Source organism: Pistacia vera, unplaced genomic scaffold (genome assembly GCF_008641045.1).
Source record: "Pistacia vera cultivar Batoury unplaced genomic scaffold, PisVer_v2 Contig40, whole genome shotgun sequence".
In the NCBI taxonomy this organism is placed as follows: Eukaryota; Viridiplantae; Streptophyta; class Magnoliopsida; order Sapindales; family Anacardiaceae; genus Pistacia; species Pistacia vera.
Window position 1 is genome coordinate 2,960,932 of NW_022196224.1, and position 25,563 is coordinate 2,986,494.

At 37.9% G+C, this 25,563-nt stretch overlaps 2 protein-coding genes across 2 annotated transcripts; both read left to right on the forward strand.

Annotated features, from left to right (window-relative positions):
- The first annotated feature begins 15,399 nt into the window (after window positions 1–15,399).
- On the forward strand, window positions 15,400–15,726 carry LOC116141677 (auxin-responsive protein SAUR64-like). The gene has a single exon (XM_031427154.1). The coding sequence runs from the start codon at window positions 15,400–15,402 to the stop codon at window positions 15,724–15,726; it is 327 nt and encodes a 108-aa protein (XP_031283014.1).
- A 1,003-nt stretch (window positions 15,727–16,729) lies between these two features.
- Window positions 16,730–17,173, forward strand: LOC116141678 (auxin-responsive protein SAUR68-like). The gene has a single exon (XM_031427155.1). It carries the CDS (start codon window positions 16,730–16,732, stop codon window positions 17,171–17,173), a length of 444 nt encoding a protein of 147 aa, XP_031283015.1.
- The last annotated feature ends 8,390 nt before the right edge of the window (window positions 17,174–25,563 follow it).

Genomic DNA, 25,563 nt, shown 5'->3' on the forward strand with positions numbered 1-25,563 from the left:
ACAAATGCTAAATTATGCATTTCTTTTCATTTTTTTCTTTTTCTGTGTCTTTTTCTTTATTCTTTTCTATTCTTATTTTTCTTTTCTTTTCTTTCTTTCTATTCTTTCTTTCTATTCTTGCCGATCGGACGCGTTGAGGCATGGATTTGGAGCCTTGGCCGTGTGAGTGAATTCTTTAATTCTAGGTACTGTCCTCATCCACACACTTATAACGGACTGTACATTCTTCTTCTAATTCTGAGGCCGCTCACTAAAGGCGGCATGCATGTGGGACTATGTCCCTCACGGCTCCCCATCGCAACAACCTTTTTTTTTTTTTTTTTTTTTTTTTTTTTTTTTTTTTTTTTTTTTTTTTTTTTTTTTTTTTTTTTTTTTTTTTTTTTTATCTTTTTACACTTCTTTAGGTAAAATTTCAGATTTGAATACCTTTAATATTCTCATTTATTTCTATTTTCTCTTTAACATATTTTAGGGCTTTTTCATGCTCTTATGAATATATATGCATGTAGATGGTTTCATGCTTATAATTCTTTCTACATTTACATATTTAAATGCAATTATGCATTATGGAATGCCAACATGTCAGTCTCTACCATCTACAAACACATCCCAAGGTAACACATAATCATACTCATAAATGCACTTCTCCTTGGCATTTCATCAAACAATTCATGAGCACAAATCAACACTAATTTGGCTATACTTCTATCTCTATTTTAGGCCACCAAAAACTTGGAATAAACTCCTCCATAATTATCTCCAAATCTGTCCAAAATACACACTTCAAAATTTTCACTTCAACTCTTCCAAATCTCAACCAAACATTCATCAAGTATGACATACACCAACCCAACTTCGTATGGATAGATTCTAATTATTATTCAACACCAAATCTATCAACAATTCCACATATATAACATATATATATGCACAAAGAAAATTCTCTACACAACATAACTTAAATCACACTTAGGGTAGGATTTACTTACCTTTGATATGAGCAAATTTAACCCTTTAAGAATCTCCTTTGATCAAACTCTCTTCCTCTTAAATCCTATGAGCATAAACCATCAAAATCAACACTTTAAAAACTAATATTCAGTTCTTAGTGCAACGATCTTACCTCTAGAAGCTTAAGATTGAAAATCCACTAAAAAACACCCAAAACCTTTGGATTTCCTTTGAAGAAGAATTGAAGAATTTGAGAGAATATAGAGGTGAAAGTGGCGTGCATATGGGTAAGAGTGGCTAGGGTTTCACTCTTCAATTTGATATAACATAAAAATTATATATTAATTTCCCATTTTGCCCTTGCACTTTCTTTAAAATTCCATCTATGTCCCTTAATCAATTACCATAATGCCCTCATTTTATTGCATTCTCCATGAAATTCTATCTCTTTTCACTCCCCACAATTTCAACTAATTTTGAGTGAAAAGACCATTTTACCCTTAATACAAGTTTAAGGCATTTTCTTCACATTTTCCTTAAAATAACCTTAGCAAAAATCAACAAATGGCATAAGAACATAAATTAAATTACGTACCTCTATGTGGGCGTTACAACTTTAACCACTTTTGGACTTACAAGAGTAAGATTCAACATATTTTCAACAAAAAACAACATCATCATCTCACAAAAATTTAAGCACAATCCATTCAACACACAATCTCCACAAAAGCATCCTCAACAACACTTCACAAAAATATCACAATCTCCACAAAAGCATCATCAACAACACTTCACAAAAATATAATCAAAAACTTACTCCACAAAAAATAAAAATCAATCAACACTCCCCAACTTAAAATGTCATTGTCCTCAATGACCCATAACTACAAACATCCTCTCCAATTTAGCATCAAATGATCTCAAATGACAATATGATCAATAACATTAAATCGTCCAACATATTTGAGAAACAAGAAATCTAACAATAACAGCATATAAGATGGAGAAATACAACCTGAGGAACAATGGTAGGGTTGTCACCAACGAAGTGTGTGGAGCATGCGTAAGCGTAGCCTTGGACTAGTGAATAAGTTTCCAAACATGGCAATCCCTGCAAAGACAAAAACAACAAAAACATAAAAGCAATAAAAACATATATACAAAGGTGGGTTGCCTCCCACAAACACTAAGTTTAAAGTCTTCAGCCAGACTTAGTGCACTGAAATGGCTAATGTGGTTCTAAGAAAGAACACTCCTCAATCACCTCTCCATCAGTAATGCCATCGACATAAGGTTTAAGTCTTTGGCCATTCACCTTAAAAACTTGTCTCGTTTTTGGGTTTCGGGTTTCAACAGCTCCGTGAGGGAAAACATTAAGAACAATAAAAGGGCCATCCTATCGTGACCGAAGCTTCCCCGGAAAGAGGCAAAGCTTAGAGTTAAAGAGCCACACTTTTTGATTAGGAGAGAATGACTTCCTAACAATGTGTTTATCGTGAAAAGCTTTAGTCTTCTCTTTAGAGATGCGAGAGTTCTTATAAGCTTCGTGTCTTAGCTCATCTAACTCTGAAAGTTGGAGTTTCCTATGGTCATCGGTCATGGTCATATCAAAATTGAATTTCCTTGTGGCCTAATATGCTCTATGTTCAAGTTCTATAGGTAAATGACATGCTTTCCCAAAAACTAACCAATAAGGGGACATGCCAACAGGCGTACGATATGCGGTTCGATAGGCCCAAAGTGCATTATTCAGACGCACCGACCAATCCTTACGATCGGGCCGTACCATTTTCTCTATGATAGTGTTAATTTCCCTATTAGCATGTTCCACTTGTCCACTAGTTTGAGGCTGATAAGGTGTGGCAACTCGATGGGTGATTGAGACTTTTTCAATAGTGAGCCAAAGTGCCTATTGGTGAAATGCAAGCCACCATCACTGATGATGACACGCGGATGACCGAAACGGCTAAAGATGTGTGATTGAACAAAGTTGACGACCACCCTATGATCATTGGTCCTAGTGGCAATGGCTTCTACCCATTTAGACACATAATCCACTGCAAGCAAGATATATTCAAAGCCAAAAGATGAGGGAAATGGACCCATGAAATCAATACCCCACACATCAAACACTTCCGCAATCAAAATAGGATTTAGGGGCATCATATCTCGTTTACCAATATTCCCTACTTTTTGACATGAAGTACAAGCACGAAAATAAAAGAATGCATCACGAAAAAGAGTGGGCTAATAAAAACCACACTGGAGGACCTTTAAAGCGGTCCTCTTGCTACTATAATGACCACACAATCATACGAATGACAAAATGCAAGTACACTACTAAACTCGTGGTCGGGAACACATCTCATAACTATCTGGTCTGGACACACCCTGAAAAGCTCCGAGTCTTCCCAAAAATAATGCTTGATGGTTGCAAAGAAATGATCTTTCTGAGTTTTGGTCCACCCTAATGGTAATTGTCCTACGACTAGGTAATTGACTATATGGGCATACAAAGGTGCTTTGGATTGGGATATTGCAAATAATTGCTCATCCGGGAAAGAGTCATTCAAACATTGACCAAGGACATACTCTGTAAAGAGTCTAGACAAGTGATCAGCGACCACATTATCACTACCCTTTTTATCTTTGATTTCTAGATCAAACTCTTGCAACAACAAAATTCATCGAATTAGTCTAGGCTTAGTGTCTTTCTTGGCTAACAAATACCTAACTGCAACGTGGTCTGTAAAGACAACTATCCTAGACCCAAGAAGATAAGACCGGAACTTATCAAGGGAGAACACTACTGCAAGCAACTTTTTCTCGGTAGTGGTGTAATTACATCGAGCATCAGAGACGGTCTTCCTTGCGTAGTAGATCACAATGGGCTTTTTATTCCCCCGTTGGCCAAGGATTGCACCAACGGCATAGTCTGACGCGTCACACATCACTTCAAAAGGTAGGTTCCAATCAGGAGGTTGCATGATGGGTGTTGTGATCAACGCTTCCTTCAAAATGGTAAAGGCAATCATACAAGAGTCATAAAAAACAAATGGCATATCTTTAGCAAGCAAATCACACAAAGGCTTAGAGATCTTGGTAAATTTCTGGATGAAATGCCTATAAAATCTTGCATGGCCTAGGAAAGATCTAATTTGTTTGACCGACGAAGGCGTTGGCAGTTGAGAAATCAACTCTACCTTTGCCTTATCCACTGCTATCCCCTTCTTGGAAACTACATGACCTAAGCCAATTCCCTCTTGAACCATGAAATGACTCTTTTCCCAACTAAGAACAAGATTCGTCTCTTTACATCGTTTCAACACCAACTCAGTTTTTCGAGACAATCATCAAAAGATGTACCAAACACAGAAAAATCATCCATGAAGACTTCAAGGAATTGACCCACCATGTCATAAAATATCGATAACATGCACCTTTGAAATGTTGCCGGTGCATTGCATAACCTGAAAGGCATGTGATGAAAGGCAAACGTACCAAAAGGACATGCGAACGTGGTCTTTTCCTAGTCTTCAAGGGCAACTGGTACTTGGTTATATCTAAAATAGCCATACAGAAAATAATAGAAAGTCTGCCCTGCAAGTTTTTCTAGGATTTGGTCAATAAATGGGAGCAGGAAATGATCATTCCTAGTGGCTAAGTTGAGCTTCCTATAGTCAATGCAAACTCTCCATCCTGTGGGAGTACGAGTAGGAATTCCCTTACCTTTTTCATTTTCAACAGTGGTGAGGTCACTCTTCTTAGGTACAACATGGGTCGGAATTACCCATTGGCTGTCGGATATAGGGTAGATGATACCTGCATCAAGCCATTTGATCACTTCTTTCTTTACCACCTCCTTCATGTTCGGGTTTAACCTTCTTTGAGCTTCATGCACCGGTTTATCATTCTCTTCAAAAAATATACGATGCATGCACAAAGAAGGGCTAATCCCTTGCAAATCAACTACTGACCAACCAATTCCTTCCTTATGTGCTGTCAAGGCCGCCACTAATCTCTCCTCTTACTCACTTTCTAAGTTGGTGCAATGATTACGGGTAAGGTCTTGTTGGGTCCTAGGAAAACATACTTTAGAGTATCAGGCAAGGCCTTCAACTCTAAGACTGGTGGAGACTCAATTGACCTCGGTTTGTCGTCTTATATAAAGGTGGTAAGGGTTCATACTTGATGTTCCAAGGTTGACGCTGTAGAGTGGGCGACCTAGCCATATGCGTACTAACCTCCTAAGCCTTAGACAGGACACTCAAGCTACATATCTCCTCAAGAAACGGATTCATAAGAGTGTAAATCACATCATCACATAACATCTGTGGGGAGTGAGCCTCCACTCGACTATCAATAACATCAACCATGAAACACTCGTTATCGTCCTTAGCATCGGTCCTAAACCAGCATTAAACATATTAAGTCTCAGTTTCCTATTCCCAAAAGACACTTCCATCTCTCTAGATCTACAGTTAATGCAAACATTTGCTGTTGCTAGAAAAGGTCTCCCTAAAATAATCAGTGGTATACTTCCACTACTCGTATACTCCATGTCTAAGACAAGAAAATCCACCGAAAAATATAGTTCCTCAACCTTAACTAACACATCCTCAATTAGGCCTTTAGGCATTTTGATCGATCAGTCAGCTAACTGTAGGATAACTTCAGTAGACTTGAGCTCACCTAAGTTAAACTGTTCATACACAGAAGTGGGTAATAAGTTCATGCTCGCCCCTAAGTTTAAGAGTGCTCTATCAATCATAACATTACCCATCACACAAGAAATAATAGGAGCTCCAAGATACTTTAACTTCGGGGGAAGGTGGTTTGAGACAACTGCATTTTCATTTTTCGGTAAATGTACAGTCTTTGATGTGTGAGATTTCATTAGCCTCTTTTGCGTGCACAAGGCTTTGAGGAATTTGGCATAAGCACGTACTTGCTTAATGGCATCTAAGAGTGGAATCTTAATCTGCACCTGCTTAAACAACTCAATCATTTCCTTCATCCTAGTGCTTTTCCTAGTAATGGGAACATTTGGAGGCTCTAAGCATTGAGGAAAGGGTGCTTTCGGTATGTACGATGTAGGGGATGGTTCATTCTCCCCAATTTTCTCCTTACTCGGTCTTTGAACACTTGACTCTACAAGTGGCTCACTCTCACTCTCTTTGGCTTGGTCCCTACCTAGACTTTCCTCTTCTCTACCCTGGACTTTTACTTCCCTTGTAGGCCTAATTAGCTCTCAGCTGCTCTGAAGAGTCATCACGGTCCTAGCTTGTTCGGAAAACCCTCTCTGTTGAGAAGAACCACTAGGGTTACCTAGGACTTGACTATGCAATTGGTCTTGTTCCCTCCTATTGACTACTTCGACTATTTGACCAATCTGGGTCTCTAGCTTGCTAATGGATTAGGAATGAGAATGTAGAAGTTGGGTATTCTGCTCTAAATCTTGGAACCTAGCATTCATGTTGGCTTTTTGTTCCTGCATTGTTTGGAGCATTTGAGCCATTATTGATTCTAGTGAACTAGGCACTGGAGTGGGCTACTGAACGGGAGGTGGGATCCTAGGTTGGATGGGTGGTTGGATTGAAGGTTGCTCCCTATAATTGCCTTGCTGATTGGAAGGATTGTTCCTATATGGCATATTATTGGGGACATTCTGAGGTGGTTGTGGCTTCCATGAAAAATTAGGATGGTTACGCCACCCAGGATTGTACGTGCTCAAGTACGGATCGCTCCATCTCTGGAAGCCTTGTGCAACCTACACTTGCTCCTCAAAAGGGTCAGGGGTAGGTTCCTCAATTGGATGGTCAAGAGTGGAGTGCATGGCAAAAACATCCTGGTTCGCCCTATTCTGAGATGATTGTGTAGAGGGTTGCCACTTGTCAAACCAGTAGGCCAACACCTCTAGCTTGGAACTAAAGTCATATAACCGTGACACCTCATACACGCCACCCTTCTTGGATGGCTGCCCTGAGATAGGCATTCTAGATGCAGAAATGTGGTGCATTGAATTTTCACTTAAGGTCTTGAAGAGTTGCCATAACTCATTCTCGTCCTTGTGCATAAATGTTCCTCCACAAGAGGTGTCTACCATATTCCTATGCCTCTCGGTCAGTCCGTCATAAAAACTACGAACTAATTTCCACCTAGGGACTACGTGATGGGGACACTTCCTAAGCATTTCCTTCAAACGTTCCCAACTCTCATAAAATTCCTCGCCATCTAGTTGAGTGAAACTAGTGATGGCTCGTCTTATGCTGTTGGTTTTACTAATGGGATAATACTTTTTTAGGAATCCTTGTTGCATTTGGGCCCAAGAGATAATGGACCCTACTGCCAAAGAATTGAGCCACTGTTTGGCTCGATCCTTAAGTGAGAATGGGAATAAAATTAAGCGCACGACATCTGCATTCACATTTTGAAGTCTAACTGTGGAGCAAACCTTTAAAAAATCATCTAAGTGTTTGTATGGCTCCTCATTTAAATTCCCATAATAAATTGGCAGCAATTGGATGACACTAGTTTTGATCTCATTGTGTTGTGTCTGAACATTGGGGATATGGATACATGAGGCTGAAGTGTAGGTGGTGGGTGCGAAATGTTGGCTAAGGGGCACATGTACAGGTTCATCCTGGTCAGCCATCCTGCGTGCTTGTTTTCTATTCCTCTTACACATGCGTTCAATTTCAAGATTCAAAGGTAATAACTCTTCGTTACAAGACCTTCTAGTTTGCATTCATCAATCAAACACACAAAAGGCTCAACAAGCAACGCAACAACAATCTCAAAGAAAATTAGCTAAATCCAAATCCTAAGAAACAAATTTTAATAAGCAAACGAAACAAAACTAAAACAAATCTAAAATCTAATAAAACAATATCCAACAAAATTTCACACAACAAATACACTTAATCAAAACTAAAGTTATCAATGCAACCTAACAGAAATTAATACTAAGAACAAAAATTAAATACTAAGAATAAAAACAAATTATGCAAAATAAGGCAAAAGCTATTACTAATTAATCAAAATGACTAAAAAAACAAGGTTAAGAGAATTTCACAATCGGGTCGTGCTAGATCTTCAATGCTCACGACATGCTGCAGCGTTTTCCCAATTGCAATTTTCCTACAAAACAAAAACAAACACGAATGAAACTATTCCAATGAAAATAAAATGAAGTAAAAATGAAATTACGCCAACAACCTAAAAAGAAAATAATTAACCAAAATGCAAAGAGACAAACTAAACGGACCACAAAAATTAAACAATTCACCCGAACAAATAATCACTACAAAGAAAATAACACAAACAAAAACAACAACTAAAATAAACCTAGAATAAAAACTAATGACTACCCAAACACACGAAGTCAAAAGCACGTTGCTCCCTGGCAACGGCGCCAAAATTTTGTTGAATCGGTCGTCACATTCACAAAATTAAACCTAAATACCATAGTTAGCGGTAAGCAGGGTTGAATCCACAGAGAGCAAGACTAACAACCTAATGTATTTTGAGTAGCGGAAATGAAATTGGTAATTTTGATTAATTAAATTAAACAAACTGAATGCAAATAATAAACGCGTGAAATTAAAACTAATGAAGACTTTCTAATAAAAACGTTGCCATTATGGTTTTGGTTTGACACAAGACCAACTCACACAATTCTCTTCCACCTTCTACGATCCCTTAAACCTACAAGGCAAGGTAAATCAACGAAATGGCTTTCTGGCACTCTAGGTATAATCTATCCTGTCTCACCCGATCACTCAAGTTCAATTGGTTAAAGATTATCATTGAACGCCGATAAACGCTACAAGACAATACCACTAGTTGGTACGCCATTAACAAATACAATTTGTCAACGCGTATCTTCCAATCAACCAGCTTCACAATAAACTCAACAACAATAGAAATGAAATTAAATCCAAACACAACTCAATTACAATCGATGCGAAGTAATGAAAAGCAATATTCATCATTTAATTATTACAAACCAACGTTTATCATTCAGCGAGTTCTATGAAAACATTAAATCACAATGGATAACAATATTCATCACAAATTATGCTCAAAACATACTAAAGTATCGAAATCAAACATGAAACAAAAAAAAATATAATTCGAAACACAATACTACCAAATGTCCTACAATCGGGCTCATCCAACTAGTCGAGAGCTGATGAGCAGAGCTGTGGAGTCAATCTCGATCTTGCCTGCATTGTAACAGACAACCGGGAACTCAGCCGCTCATGGTGGTGTCGACGGAGGCTGAAGAGGTGGAAACAAAGCTGATCATGTGGAGAGGAAGTAACCAACAGTGATATGATGCAAAGAAGGAGCAAAAATGACCAATGGATAGCCCAGAATACGAATAGTCGCACTCGCTGAAAAACGTTAATTTTTCGGCGGGTCTTTTGGCCAATGGTGGCGAAAATGGGATTCGACGGTACTGATGGAAAGCTCTAGTGATGGGGAGTTCAGATCAAGTCTTGAGGAGATGAAAGGTCACCGGAAATGGGAGAGATCGCTGTTGGAAGGTGAAGAGTCACAACGGCGGGATGGCGGATTCCGATGGTTTCGACGGCAACTGAAGATTGAAATGGATAGATCCGACCATGGGGATGGAAGATCAACCACTAGGGAAGTGCAACGTTGCTGGAGTTCGTAAAAAATCGACAAAATCATGGCTGGAATGCGAAGAGTCGCGGCGGCAAAAATGTGATCGTGGTGGTGTTGACGATTGATGAAGATCGGTGCAAATGGAAGATGAAAGGTCATCGGAGCTCGTCGGAAATGGGAGAGGAAGAGTCACTGGAAAAGACTGTGGATGGGTGAACGATGCTCCCCTGTAAGTGACCCTTCGCGTTCTTTTATACACAGTGGAAAATATCACTTTGTTCCTTACATGATTGAAAAGTGACAAAATCAACCCTTATAAATATGACAGTTTACCCCCTAAACAGCATAAATGAGACAAAATCACCCCTAATCCATAAACCATAACCTAATATCAACTCATACCCTTTCCAAAATCATTCTTAACATGTTAAATTCATAAGAAAAATATTAGGAAGCGATTTTCGTGAATAAATTCATAAATTCTTTAATTATCTCAATATGATTTCATTTTAATCACACATAGGGTCTTTTTATCACCAAAATAGAGTCACTTTCATGAATCTAACACAACTTCAGATTAGGGACCAATGGCAGGTCCACTGGTTTACAATTCTCCATGCAGAATTTCTTCTGGACTTCACTTGCAAACTTTCTTTGGTTCAGAAAGATACCATCTGCATCTTGATCAATTTCCATCCCAAGAAAATATGACATTTCATCGAAGTCTATCATTTCAAATTCAGTATGCATGGATTTTTTGAACTCCTCCACTTGAGCTTGATTGCTTCCAATCACAAGAAGATCATCCACATATAGAGAAATGATCATTACATCATCTTCAGCTTATCTAATGTATAGAGTGTGCTCATTTGGACTCCTTAGAAAGTCAAGACTGAGCAGGTGGTCATTAATCCTGCTATACCAGGCCATTGGTGCCTGTTTTAGGCCATATAAGGCCTTTTTCAGTAAATAGACCTTTCCCTCTTCTCCTTGAATCTGATACCTTTCAGGTTGTTCGATGTAAATTTTCTCATTCAATCAGTCATTCAAGAAGGCAAATTTTACATCTAATTGATGAACTTTCCAGGAAAATTGAGCCGCCACAGTAAGTAGTAGTCTAATGGTGTCATGCCGAGCAACTGGAGCAAATGTCTCCAGGAAATCCACTCCATATTGCTAAGTAAATCCTTTGACAACAAGCCTGACCTTATGCTTCAGAACTGATCCATTCAGATTTACCTTTTTTCTGAAAATCCATTTTACTTGGATCACCTTTCTATTTTCTGGTCTATCCACAAGCTTCCAGGTCTGATTTTTTTTCAATCATGGTTAGCTCCTCCTTCATGGAAATCCCCTAAGGTTCTGACTTTACTGCCTCTGAGTAGCTTGAAGGTTCCATTTGTGCCAAATTGCATCTATTATATACATCAGCCAAAGACCTTGTTCCTCTGATAGCAAACTCTTCATCTGATTCCTCTCCTGGATCTTCTTCAAACTGATCAGCTGAAACTTCACTCAATTGAGATTTTGTTTCTACATCAGCCGTGAATTTCTCCCAATTCTAGACTCCACTCTTATCAACTGTAACATCCCTGGACACAATTATTTTCTTTGAGTCAGGAATGTATATTCTATAGGCTTTAGATTGGCTGCTACAGCTAATAAAAATTCCTGTCAATGCCTTGTCCTCCAGCTTTGTTCTCTTTGCAGGTGGCACCAGAACATAACATATGCTTCCAAAAATTTTCAGATTATCCACTACTGGTTTGACTCCAGTCCAGGCTTCAAATGGTGTTTGACTGATCAATGCTCTAGTAGGAAGTCTGTTGAGCAAGTACACACCTGTATTTACAGCCTCTGCCTAGAAGAATTTTGGAAGTCTTTTCTCAGCCATCAGACATCTTGCCATCTCCATAACTGTCCCGTTTCTCCTCTCAAAAACTCCATTCTACTGTGGAGTATAAGGGCTACTGAATTGATGTCTGATTCTAGCCTCTTTGCATATCATTTCAAACTTTTGAGAAGTGTATTCAGTACCATTATCACTTTTTAAGATTTTGATGGTCTTTTCTATTTGGTTTTCCACCTGCTGTTTGAACCTCTTGAATACACCAGCCACCTCATTTTTCTACATTAGAAAGTAAACCCAGCCCATCCTAGACCAATCATCTATGAACAATACAAAGTATCTACTTCCATTTAAGGATAATGTTTGCATGGGACCACACACATCCGAGTGAACAAGTTGAAGTTTTTCGGAGGCTCTCGATGCTTGACTCACTGGAAAAGGTTTTCTACTCATCTTGCCTAATTGACATAGTTGGCAGACTCCTCTCGGTTGTTCAACAATGGGCAGATTCTGGACTAAGTGTTTTGACTAAATCTCCCTTACATTTCTATAATGTACATGGCCTAATCTCTTATGCCATATCTCAGTTTCATCTTCTCTAGAATTGCATGCTTTGTGTGGAGTAATTCTCCACATGATTGGAAAACTTTTCCCTACCATTCTTACTCTCATAATCTCACTTCCCTCATTGTCCAAGATTATGCAAGATTAGTTTTGAAAATGCAATGCATAATCCTTTTCCAGCATTTGTCCCACACTAAGGAGACTTTCACTTATATCAGGTGCATAAAGTACATTTGAGATTAGTTTTGTACCTTTTGGTGTCTAGATTGCAACATCTCCTTTCCCTTTTGCTTCCACAAATTCTCCATTTCCCACTTTGATCCTTGACCAATGTGAGTGATCCAGGTTCACAAAACTTTGCAAATCTGGTGTCATGTGATGTGTACATCCACTGTCAATCAATCATGTATCATCACTTGCTTGGATCAAACTGGATGAGGCCACAAACAACTGTTCTGTTTCTTGCTCCGTTAGCTGTTCATCAACTGTCTGAGCTTGCTGTTGGAGCTACTCTCCCTTGCTTTTGCAGACTCTTTCGATGTGGCCAAATTGTTTGCAGGCCCTACAATGTATTCCAGGTCTGAACCAGCATCTATGCTCTGCATGTCCCTTCCTTTTACAGTGAGAACAAGCTAGAAAATTCTTCATTCCACCAGCTTTGTTCCATTGACTATTGGACCTTTCTTTCCCTCTCTTTTCTCCAGCATACCTTCTACTATTTCCTTGCGTAGACTTGCCCTTGTGAGCTGCTAACATTGCCCCTTCATTTGCATCCTCTAACCTTAGGAGCCTTCTTTGCTCTTGTGCCTGCAGAGCATGGACCAGCTCAGTCAATGTGATCTGAGTTAGATCTTTTGAGTCGTCCAAGGATGAGATCTTTGCTTCAAACCTTTCCGGCAAGCTTATTATCACCTTCTCCACTACTCTGCTATCTGACATCTCCACTCCAAGCAACCTGATTTTGTTGACTATATTCATCAACCTATCAACATATTCCTTCACTTTCCCAACCTCCTGCATTCTCAATGTCTCAAATTCCTTGCTCAAGTTGAGAACCTGTATGTTTCTTGTAGTATCACTTCCCATGAACTCCTCCCTTAACTTGTCCCAAGATTCTTTTGTTGTTTTGCGTGCCATGATCCTTGTAAAAACAAGGTCTGTGATAGTTGAGTGAATATGGGACAAGGCTTTTGGAGCCTTTGAAACTTCTTCTTTATGCAGCCGGATTTGGTTGAGTGTGGGATTTGGTCCCAACTGAGGGAGTTGTTTCTCTTCTTCTACATACTGCCAGAGTCCTTGACCCCTCATGTATGCTTTCATTTTGACAGCCCATTTATGGTAGTGTTCACCATTAAATACAGGAGATAAAAGGGAAGCTGTCTGAGTGTCCATTGATTCAAGAAAAACAGGTCTGATGCAGGGTTGTTTTTCGGAGAGACAGATGAGGTGATCAAGAGAAGGAAGAAATGTTTAGTTTTTTCAGCTTAAGTAACCGAGCTCTGATACCATTTCGTTGTTGCTTTCACCGGAGAAGGCAAAGAAAAGAAAAAGAGCAACTTGTAAAAATGAAGCGTGTTATCTTACTGCATTACCAACTGAGATTACAACATAACTAATAAAGCAGAAATTTACTGTTGACACCAACTTTGCAGACATATTTTATCCTACATTAATCTAAAGCTATACATTAATACCAACTAACAACAACCATTACAAACACATCCCATATAACCTGGTAGTACAAATCTAAGCATTACAAAATGAATTAAACTAGGCTGCCTCACAAAATGACAGACGACATATTGCATTTCTATTTGGTGCCAGAACATGTTCAAAACCAAGCTGACAAACTGCTACATTTCTAGCCAATTATCAGAATTTAACAAAACTAAATCATTCGTCACATGTGAGGAAAATTATGTGCAACATGATCAATTTGGTGGAATCTTAGCAAGTAAAGATCTAAAAAAAAGACAAAACTATTCCATAGTTTTATTCAAGTACTTTGGTTTGAAAGAGGAAGCAGCCGATTACCGAATCATGTTAATTTATTTGCCTTTTGTTGGTTTCTATGTTTCTGTTATTTTCATTATCTAAATCATATATTCTAACATGGATAATTACAATAGCCTTGCATTGATAGTCACAGCACAAGGAAGTACATGGGTTTGTGCCCTGCAATTTCTGCTCTAAAAAATTGGTAGATTCTTCTAGTCTTGCTTGTTTGCACAATTATGCAAGATTCTTCTTATTCCTGATCTTCATCAAGAATTACTATCTGTTTGATAATATATAATATAATTCTTTAGGAAGAAGTCATCACACAGGTGCTGTTAAGTAAATTTTCTATGAATTTATTGAGCTTCGTCGAAACTAGTTCCACTTCTTTTGAGTTTCTTCCTAGTTTATGTCACCTCTTTTGGTTCTTATAGAGAATCTATAACCAACTTACTTGTCATGTACTCTCTTTTGGCCCAAAGTAAGTTCCTTGATAAATAACAGAATTCACTATGAAAATACATCGAACATTAAGAAAAGACAAGTAAAATCCTTAGGAAAAATATTCCAAGAAATGGGGCCTTGCAAAACGATCTCATTTGTTCCATATGAGGAACATTACGTGCAACATAATCAGTTTGATGGATTCTTGGCAAGTGAAGATCTAAAATACACAAAATTATTTCCATAATTTATTTCAGGCAGTTTGGTTTGAAAAAGGATGCGGCCAATTTGCAAATCATGTTAATTTGTTTGCCTTTTGTTGCTTTCTATGTCTCCTTTGTGTTCAGTATCTGAAATCATATAATTCAACGTGGAAAATTACAATAGCTTTGCATTGATAGTCACAGCCCAAGGATAGCACATGGGCTTGTGCCTTGCAATTCCTGACCTAAAAGGTTGGCAGATTCTTCAAACCTTGTAGGTTAACATAAGCATGGAAGATTTGTTCTACAACCTTATCTAGTCGTTAGTTTTTATATAAAATTTAGAGAACATGGTGTGGATAACCATATGATTTTGTTCTATTTCTATTCTTTTAGGAAATTAATTGCTTAACCTAAGTGGCCCTAAGGATTTTAATGCATCCCTCTTTGCAGAAGAAAACAAATGCATAACAACCAAGTGATAGTGGTCTACCTGCAGAGTTGATGGTTAACAACAATCAAAATCTATAACCAATATCACCACCACCTATTCATTTTTTGATCACATGGCCTTACTTCCAATCAACACAACATAAAGAAGACAACAATAAGTGATTCTGTCTATAGTTGTGAATATTTATATATCCCAGCTAGCCACTGACTTCTGCTCACCACAACACATAGTCCTGCTTAAGGGAAAAAAGCTATATAACTCAGAGTTCTAGCTTGTTCAAAGTTTCATTCTGATTTTTTATCATGATCAACACAAAAAAACTTCACAAACTGGCAAGGAAGTGGCAGAGAACGGCTTCTGCAAAGTGCAGGAGAATCTCGTATCCAAAAAGTGGTGCAAATCTGGATCCATTAGTTGCTGATAAAGGCCATTTTGTTGTGTATACAACTGACGAGAAAAGGTTCATGGTTCTCTTGGAATATCTCAGCCAAAATGTCTTCATAGAGCTCTGGAGAATGTCTGAAGAAGAGTTTGGTCTTCCAACTCATAGAGCTATCACATTGCCTTGTGATAGTAGCCTCTTGGAGTATGTCATTTCATTGGTCCAAGGACGCATGCCTGCAGATTAGAAAAGGCTTTACTCACTTCCATAGCAGCATGTCACCACTTGGCACCATCTTCTCTTGCTCAAGGACAAAGCCACCAACAAATACTTATGTTTGGCTATTCAATGTTTTTTTGACAGCAATGACTAGTAGACTTACTGACTGTATACAGATATACATTTTTATAAACTTTTGATTTGATGTAACTTCATAAGTAAAATTTTTCTTTTATAAATTGACTGTGAATGAGATTTTTAATTTTTATTTTCTGGTAATTATAGTAACTTGCTACCAATTCTGATAGATGCAAATTTCATTTTAGCAAATTCATTTTAATAATTCAAGTTTCCTGAGATCTGTTTAATCAGTTCAATTAAATTAAACTCATAATACTGAGAAGGCAGAGCTGCATACAATCAGTTACCTAATTATATGTAGTTATGTTAGTTTTGTTTCTCCCATAGATATTCTTTTTCTTATTTCACTCTTTGCAAAAAGATTATTCCTCCTGGTGATCTTCATCTACATTTAGTATCTGGTGATGTAATCTTATTCAGGAAGAAATCACCACAGTTCCTTCTAAGTCATTTTTCAATTAAATTCTTAACCTTTGTTGAAGGTAGTTCCACTTCTTGTGAGTTTCCTCCTAGTTTATATCAACTCTTGTGCATGGGTCATAGAGAGTATCTATAACCATCACCCTAACTGATAGGGGCCGCTTTGTTCTTTACCATAAGACAGAAGAGATGTGCTCTTCTAAGAAATGTTAATTTTCCAGGCGTCTGCTAACAGCCCACAGGTCTATTCCCGTATAACTAACTAGATTCTTTTGCATCGAAAAATTCACAACGGAAGGAACCTGCATGGCTAAAAGTGTTGTCTTTGTTTCTCAATCATTTGCCTATATAAGTAACATACTTTATGCTTCTAAACAGAAAACTAGTACCATTTGAGGTTTAACAAATCCAAAAATCTTTTTCTCTTCCTGATAAAAGTTATAGACGCCTAATATACTGACTGAGGCAGCATGATCAGCCCCAAGAAATCCACCTACTTAAAGAAGCTGAAGAAGATGGGCAAGGGGGAAAAAAGAATGTATTTACTAAGAACCAACGAAGAACTGGATGTGCATAGTGCTAACAAACCCTCAGTAGCTGGAAAAGGCCATTTTGTTGTCTACACCACAGATCAAAAGCGTTTTGAAATTCCCTTGTTGTATCTCAACAACAACATCTTCCTTGAGCTCTTAAAGGTGTCTGAAGAGGAGTTTGGAATATCAAGTGACGGGCCAATAACATTGGCATGTGATGCAGTTTCCATGGATTACACAGTCTCTCTAATAAAACATGGTGCAGATAAAGGCTCCGAAAAAGCTTTTATCGATTATATAACTGCAAGTCACTGCACATCTTCTTCTGCCACATTTCTTCAAGAATTTACAGGAAACCAGTCACTTGTTTGCGGCTGCTGATAACATCGGTGTTGCATTTTGTAAATGTTCAAAACTTCTGTACCATAATATGAGTCCATCATTCGACGGTGCATACTTATATTATGGACTCATATTATAATACCATAATATGACTGCAATTCGACGATATTATGGTAAATGTTCAAAACTTCTGGATGAATTTGGATTAGAGTTTGACTTAATGGGAGTTGATAGTTTATGCAAATCTTGGTTGAATGAAAGACTGCAGTAGTCATTCACTGTAATAGTTCATGAGCATCTCCTTAAGCATATGTAAAAGGGCTGCGATTCCGATTTGACCGCACTGCTCCTTCATCTGCAACTTTTCATGTACAATCTTGTTTGTAAGATTTTTGTGAAATCTGTTTTGGAAGACTTCTTTAAATTTTGTTGCGTGATTAAGTTTAACTTTTTTATTAATTGAAGTTGTTTTAATAATGGTGGATTTATGGATTAATTTAAAACTAATGACGAATATTGAAGCTTATTTTTTGGTTGGACATAAAATTACTATATTATCTTTCTTTAAATGGAATTTACTGACAGATTTGGATGAAAAGTGGATAATTACCATTTTCAAACTTTTTGGATACCAAACTGTCTTTACAGCAAACTATGGGTAGATGCATATCGTTTAGCCTACTTATTTTCATTGTAAACTAGTGAATATATTTAGAATGAAATAAGTTGCATAGCTAAACCGAATGCATTTCGCCTTAGCAACTTTCTAATTAAGTCTTTGTACAGTACAGCCACAGGCTACCGAGGTTGAAATATCAGATACACATGATTTCACAAAATTCAGTCTATAATTATCATCATAATTGGTCTCATATTTTCGCACAACCATCACAGGTATGCCATGATGTTAAGGCTAGTTGCAATATAGAGACTGGACAGTACTCAGAGTACTTGAATATCTAAACAAAGTTTATTCAAACATAAACGGGTCCATTGGTCAAAGTTAAATGATTATATATTTTCAGTTTAAACTAAGATGCGCTGAAGGAAGAAGTTGAACCTACTTTAACAACTCCATTTTCCCGTATCCAAATACTCCCATTTGAGCTTCTGAGGAACACTTTGTATGACATGTCTAACTCTGTCAACGATAGAACAACTCAAAAGTCTAAACTAAGGACAATTGTTAGCATAATGTGGTTAAAGGAGTTTGCTCTGGCTGAAGAACATAGTTATTTATGTACTACCATGCAAACTTTGTTTTGTTCTTGTTGTTTTTTACTCTCTTTTATACAGTATAAAATACATAATAACTGTAAATAACAGAATAAGTTCCTAGCATTGATATCCTAGAGACCTACCATTTTATTTTCCAAATTTTTGTATGGTATTGGTAATGCTTTTATTACTACGTTTACTTTTCATTTAGTTTTATCCGAAGGCTTTAATCTTGTCGCATAACATAGTTTGACCTGAACGAAATAGAGACAGCAGCGAGAACAAAATAACAATAAAGTAAATCACAGATAATAACTACAGAGAAAATAACACGCGCGATTTATCCTGATTCACCCAATACGGGCTACGTCCAGTCGAGTCAATATTATTGCAATATTTTCTCACCCCTCTCTCGTTTACAATGAATGAATGAATGAATGAATGAATGAATTGCCTTATGATTTGCTATCACACTCATAACAAGAGAAAAATATTTTTATATACTAGGTTTAAGTGACAAAACCTAGTTTACAAGGATTCTTATTCCTAAGCCCAACCCAATAAAGAATTAATAACTTAAAGAAATCCTACAGCGGTTATACATGGAAAAGACCCAAACCGCCTACGGGCCTGGGGGTGTTGCCCCCACAACCCCCCGCCTGCTCATTGGGGAGCGAGGCCCCTACCTGTTGACTGGGCAACGGGACCCCCGAATGCGTCTACGTAACTTAATAATACTGAAGTAGTCGACAACTCCAACATGACCAACCTTGAGAATAGTTTCTTGATTCTTATGTACTTGATATTTCACTCTTTCTTGATCTTTATGTTGTATCATTGTTAATATCAATGCTTTAGTGATTCCAAATACGCTGATGTTTTCCGTACAGGTGAAAATTTCAAGTAGCATAAGGTTATTTTAACAAGAAAACATGCATAAACATCCAAAATTTAGTTAAAGAATTCCAACATTGTGGTCTTAAGCTGTATCTTTAGAATATCATTTCTACCATAGAAAGCATCTACAAGCTGGGAGCTGCCAACCTCAAACCTTAATTAGTACTTTAGTTTTAGCTCCCAATCTAAGATGAGAGAATCTTTTTCTTATATTAATTAATTCTAGTTCTTCTAAACTTGTTCAAGGACATAGCCAAAATAAGTTCATTATTAAATTAAGAATCACCAAGAAGATGCATATAACAGGCGGTAGAGACAAGCAGAATCCTAAGGAGGAAGTAGAGGAAGTCAAAACATGGGGCTAGCAAAACTATCCCTTTTGTTCCACTTGAGTAATATTATATACAATCTAACCAACAAGACAGAAACTTAGAAATAAATGAAGAGCTAAAAACATAAATTAGTTATTTTCATAAGAAGGAACTATGTTAGACTTTTGGTCTCACAAAAGAATATTGCTCAATAATGAATAAACCCTATGATTTTGTTGGAATCATTTTTTTTTTTTTTAATGCCTAAAGAGATTTAATGCATAATTTAACTGGGTCCAGGAATTTTAATGCATTGCACTGGCAGAAGAAAACAAATGCGTAACAACCAAAGTGACAGTGGCCAACCACTCATTTTTCTAACCACCTATCTAGTTTGGTGTGCCTTTCTTGAAATCATCACAACATCAAGAAGACAACATCCATGGTTCTGTCTTTCTTTTATATATATATATATATATATCACAAGTTGTGATTAGGGATGAGAAACGAGCCGAGTAGTTCGCGAGCTACTCGAGCTTAACTCGTGAAAGGCTCGAGCTTGACTCGATTGACTTCGAGTCGAGCTCAAGCTCAAGTGGCTCGTTTAAGGGATCGAGCCGAGTTCGATCAAGGTGAAGCTTGGCTCGATAGGCTCGCGAGCCTCATTGTGCTCGAAGGGCCAAATTGTAAGTTTTGTAACTTTTTTTTTATTTTCAAGATTTTAAAATGACAAACAGCCCCCTTCTCACAATAAACTCGAAGCTCGAGCTCGATTACTCAAGCTCGAGCACAAGCTCGAGTATCTACCCATACTCGCGAGCTCGAGCTCGAGCCTAAGTATTCAAGCTCGAATGAGCTCGGCTCGAACTCGAGCTCGACGCTGTTCATCACGAACTGAGCTCGAGTGTCTAGATACTTAGCTCGGCTTGGCTTAGCTCAGCTCGTATACACCCATAGTTGTGATTCACAACTGCCATTAGCTTCTGCAGCAAAATCCTACTTAAAACATAGGCCCTGCAACTCAAGAGTTCTAGTTTTTTCAAAGTCTCATTCTAATCTTCAACCATGATCAATGCAAAAAGGCTCATTGAATTGGCAAGGAAATGGCAGAAAATGTGAGACATCCCACATTGCTTGGGAAGGAGGGGCCTGAGCTAGTTAAATACCAGGGGAACCCCCCAATAGTTAAGATGCTTTTTGGGCTTGAGCAAGGGTTCTTGGGCCTGAAAACAAAATCGTGAAGGACTGGGCTTCAGAGTCGGACCACCTAGGTTGCCAAAGCGGACAATATCTTGACTGTGTTGGGTTGGCAGTGGGCTAGGGTGTTACAATTGATATCAAAGCCAATCCCAACCGCAAGTGTGTGGATAGTCAAGAGATCTCGCCTAGCCCAAGAGGGATCGCGATGAGGACACTAGATCCTGAGAGGGGAAGATTGAGACATCCCACATTGCTTGGGAAGGAGGGGCCTAAGATAGTTAAATACCAGGGGAACCTCCTAATAGTTAAGACACGTTCTAGGCTTGAGCAATGGTTTTTGGGCCTAAAAACCAAACTGTGAGGGGCTGGGCTTTGGAGTCGGACCACTTATGTAAAACCCCATTCTAATAATATATATATTCCCTTTGGTTTTGTTTATAAGGAGGGACTTTTCTGTCAAATTTTAAAGTTTGGTTAGTGGTGAAAATTAAGAAATGGAAACTGTTGGGTTTGCATGTAGCAAGGGCACAAAATCTGGATGTTTTTGTAAGGAAAAGATGATGTGGCAGGGTTAAATTAGAATTAAGAGAATTTGGGGGCTATTGTAAGAAAAAAAAAATTGTTTTATATAAATTTGGGTCGCTCACCCAAATGAAGAAGAAGAAAGTGGGGAGAAGAAAACCGAGAAAAAGAAAAGAAAGAGAGAAAGGAAGAGAGAGAAGGGAGAAAAGAAGAGAGAAAAGAAGGAAGAAGGAAGAGAGGACGTCGGCCGAAGGAGGAAGGGAAAGAAAAAGATAAATGAGGGAAAGAAAGTGAGGTGAAGAGAAGGATGGTGCTTGGGGCAACTGGGTATTTCGGGTTGAGCTGAATTTTTTTTAGTGTGAGTGGATCAATAAGTTTCTCAAAAAATTCAGATTTATTTTGCATGTTAAATAAGTTGGCCATTTTTGCTTTTTGATGAGTTTTGGCTGAATTTAAGCTTGCCGAACTTGCTTTCCTTTCCATGCTTTTGGATAAATGTTTGGTTGGTTAATTTGGTGCTTAAAATGGAGTGTATTTTGCTTGCATGTGTTCGGCTGAACATAGAAAAGTGATACTGCATCAATCTGGTCTTGTGTTGCATGTCATTAATCTTTCTTAAAAGCTTAGACTTATGTCTGCATGTTAATGTTTTGATGAGTTTTTGGATTTATGTGAATTTTGTGTGAGTTGCTTGTTCTCCCATGCTTCGGCTGGATTTGGGATTATTTTATTGTAGAAGAATTGCTTTAAATTGTCTCTTAATGTGTGTATTAGGTTGGGCAGTGTGTTGGTAGTGGCTGGGATTTTGTTAAATAAGATATAAATGTTTGAACATTACGTTTGCATGCTATTTGTTGTAATGAGAAATAGTTTATAGAAGTCTGAAATAGTAAGTCTTAAAAGTCAAAAAAAAAAAAAAAGGGTACTTCTCATTATGATTTATGACATTCCTTGGGATTAATGGTTTCTTTTATATATATATATTTTTGCTATAACCCCTTGTTTTGTAAGATTAAATTATTATTTTTGGTGATCATAAAATCTGGGTTTCAAATTATATTGATAAACTTCCTAATTCGGTAAAGATGAGTTGTTTGCTATTGTTTGAGAAAGGTTTTTAGATGCCTTTATTGTGATATAAGTCCTTATGTGATGAACTCTTAAACCTTATTTCAAGTATTGGAACCGTATGTTGCTGTTGGAAGTGTCCTGATATTATTCAAGTTGATACAAGGTTTTAACCAAAATATCTTATTGGCAAGCCGTGTATTTCCAATTGGGTGTTAATGATAAAAGGTTATCAATTATTAATTGCTTTGTTTGATATTCGTCAAATAGTTGAAAGAGAATGCATTGAATAGCTCCATTAACATATTATTCCTTTTCTAAAAGTTTTTTGAACGTTAATGTAAATAGTGAGATGTGTTTTTTTTATTAGATTTTCTTCATATGAGACAAAGTTCTAAACTTCTTTGCTTTAAAGAAATTGCCTTACAATAATTACTTAGCAGGATGAACGTGTGAGAGTGGACTAGGAGTCATGACTGAAATATTGTAAAGTTGGAATGCTAAAGTTCAGAAACATATGGGTTCAATAAAACTGATAATCTGATAATTTTCTACAAGTTCAAGTAGTCAAATATTCGCTATAGAATTGATATTCTTTGTGTGTTGCATTGAGTCTGAAGCATTAAATGCAAGCCACTGCTTTTCATGTCTATGAGACTTACATGGAGTGCAAACCTTAGTTAATATTACATGTTACAATTTTGTCAGGTTAAGTGCTACCTTAAGAGTACTGAGGGTGTATTTGAAACTATGAGCTCCAGTTTTGTGGAAGTGCCTGTCACGTGAATTGTAGATTTATTTATAATTGTGTAAGTTTCTTTTGGCTCCCTCATGTTTATTTCATTACTTGTCTTTACTTACATTTAGCCCAGAATACACTACCATAAATTATTTCATAATGTTTTAATAATTTATAAAGGCCTATGTTTTGAAGAAATATAATGTATTGGTTAAGAATAAGTATAGTATGGCTTACAACCACCCTACGAAGTACCCATTCCCCCAGTTTCAGGCTCTGCCCACGCGATGCAGGATTCCGCTGGGTATGAGATATTTGGTCTTCAGGCTCTGCGCATGCGTATGAGATATTTAGTGCTCTGCTTGGGCGTTGAGTTTGTCCGCCAGGTATTGAGATGTTTTCTTCAGGCTCTGCCCGCGCGATGATAGATCTTGCCGGTATGTAGATGTATTTCCCGCTCTGCCTGTGTGTGGGATGCCCACCAGGTATCGAGATTTTTCCCCAGGGTTAGTTGTGGTGAGAACCTTTAGTATCAGTTTACTGCTCGAACAGGATCAGTTTAAAGTTTTCAGATACCAGCCTACAGTTTTCAGTATCAGTTAATAGCTTCAGTTTTCAGTATCTGATGGATAGTTTGCATTAGTTATATGAAACAGTTGTGTTGTAGCATGATTTATAGAAAACATCGTCTTTAGAAGACAAGCATTTACAGCTATTCTTTAGTTCCATAAAGAATTTTCAGCTTTGTGATGAGCTAGGATCAGAAATTGTTGTCTTTAATTGATCAGATTATAAATACTTAGAACAATAAATGAGTTATGCATGCATACATGATGATTAGCTGCCACCATAAAAGAATGTTCAATGGAATCTTTGTTTTCTGTATTTTATAAGAACCATTGCTGCCACTTTTGTTTGACGAATGTTTTGCAAACTTCCCCCCTTTCCCCACTCACTGAGTATTTCAGCTCACCCCTTTTAAATGTTTTCCCCCCCCCAGGACCTTCCGGAGATCGTGCCGAGCAGTGAGTCTCCGCTCGGGTGTGCCACACATTGACATCTTTTATGTGGTTTTATATTTATGTCGCATTGTAATTTGGACTTTCGTTTCAAGAACTCGTGTTTTCCTCATGTATTTCCTTTTCTTACATATTTTGGAATGTGTAGTATAAGTAAAACCTGATACCACAGTTTCCCTAACTTTTTCTTTTGTAAAACGAAAGATGATGCATGTCTTTTTTTGAGATGTTGGAATGGAAATACTATGAGGTTATTCAGAAAAGTATGTCTTTAAACTAGTTTTGCAGTTTTCTACATGGCACTCTCGGGTATCCGAGTCTTGTGGGAGTGCCCGGATCCTACGGGATGAGGAAATTCGGACGGTTGTTTCAACTTGGTATCAGAGCATGGTTTTCGATTTTAAGGGCATTTTTTTTGAAAATTTTAGCATGCCATTTTGTCCCTTAATGAAGTTTATTTCTGTCCCTGAGTTTTATTTTAGAAACAATTTGTTTATGTTTTGTAGATATCAGATGAGTCAACGTGGCCACCTCGCACGAAATCCGTGAGAGAATTATTAGTTCCTAGAGTGCTCAGGAGGTGAGTGAGCCTAGGGAAGAGAGAGTAGAAGAGTCGATGCCTATAGGTCAGGACCTCAGGGACCCCAGGAGGAATCAGATGCCGATCAAATGTGAGGAAGGACCAATGAGTGAACAAAATGTAGGGCTCCAAGGTGATAGGGATACATGGAGCGACTATGGATAGGCTAGCTCAACGGATGACTAGGTAGTGCAGGATAGGATGCCTGGACGTCAAGGAGAAGGAAAAACTATAGAGAGAGCGAGAAATTAGGGGCAATAGACTTTGAGGGGACGGGAGATCCCACAGATGCCGACTCTTGGATGATCAGACAATTAAAGTATTTGGGATGATGGAGTGTACTGATGACCAAAAACTACGGTTTGCTACCTTTCTACTTAAAGGTAGGGCTCGTCATTGGTGGAGATCAGTACAACCTAGATATAGGACCGACAACAATTACTTGGGCCAATTCATCAGAGTTCTTCGATCATTATTTTCCTATAGTGTATCAGGATCTAAGCAGAGTTTTATCAACAACACAGGAAATATGTCAGTGAGGAATATTTGATTAAGTTTATTGAGTATCCGTTTTGCCCCACTTAGCTGGAGATGAGAGAGCAAAATGTAGGAGATTTGAGCAGGGCCTTAGAGGTAGGATCAGAACAATAGTGGCCTCACACTGCTACTCAGAGTTTGGGAAATTGACAGAGATAGCTATGAGAGTTGAGAGTAATTTGGGAGAGTTTGATAGAGAGAGCCACGAAGACCGAACGTAGTAACCGGAGTTAGTTGATGGCCCTAGTAATAGGAATCAGAAAAGAGAGGTAGTTTTTTTCTGGGACTTCTAGTAGTCCAGGACAAGATCAGAGACAGGTCCGGGTCAGTTGTCATGG

What these genes read in the sequence shown, in the direction of transcription:
- LOC116141677 (XM_031427154.1), top strand. Translation starts at nt 15,400, where the DNA reads ATGATCAACACAAAAAAACTTCACAAACTGGCAAGGAAGTGGCAGAGA.
- LOC116141678 (XM_031427155.1), top strand. Translation starts at nt 16,730, where the DNA reads ATGATCAGCCCCAAGAAATCCACCTACTTAAAGAAGCTGAAGAAGATG.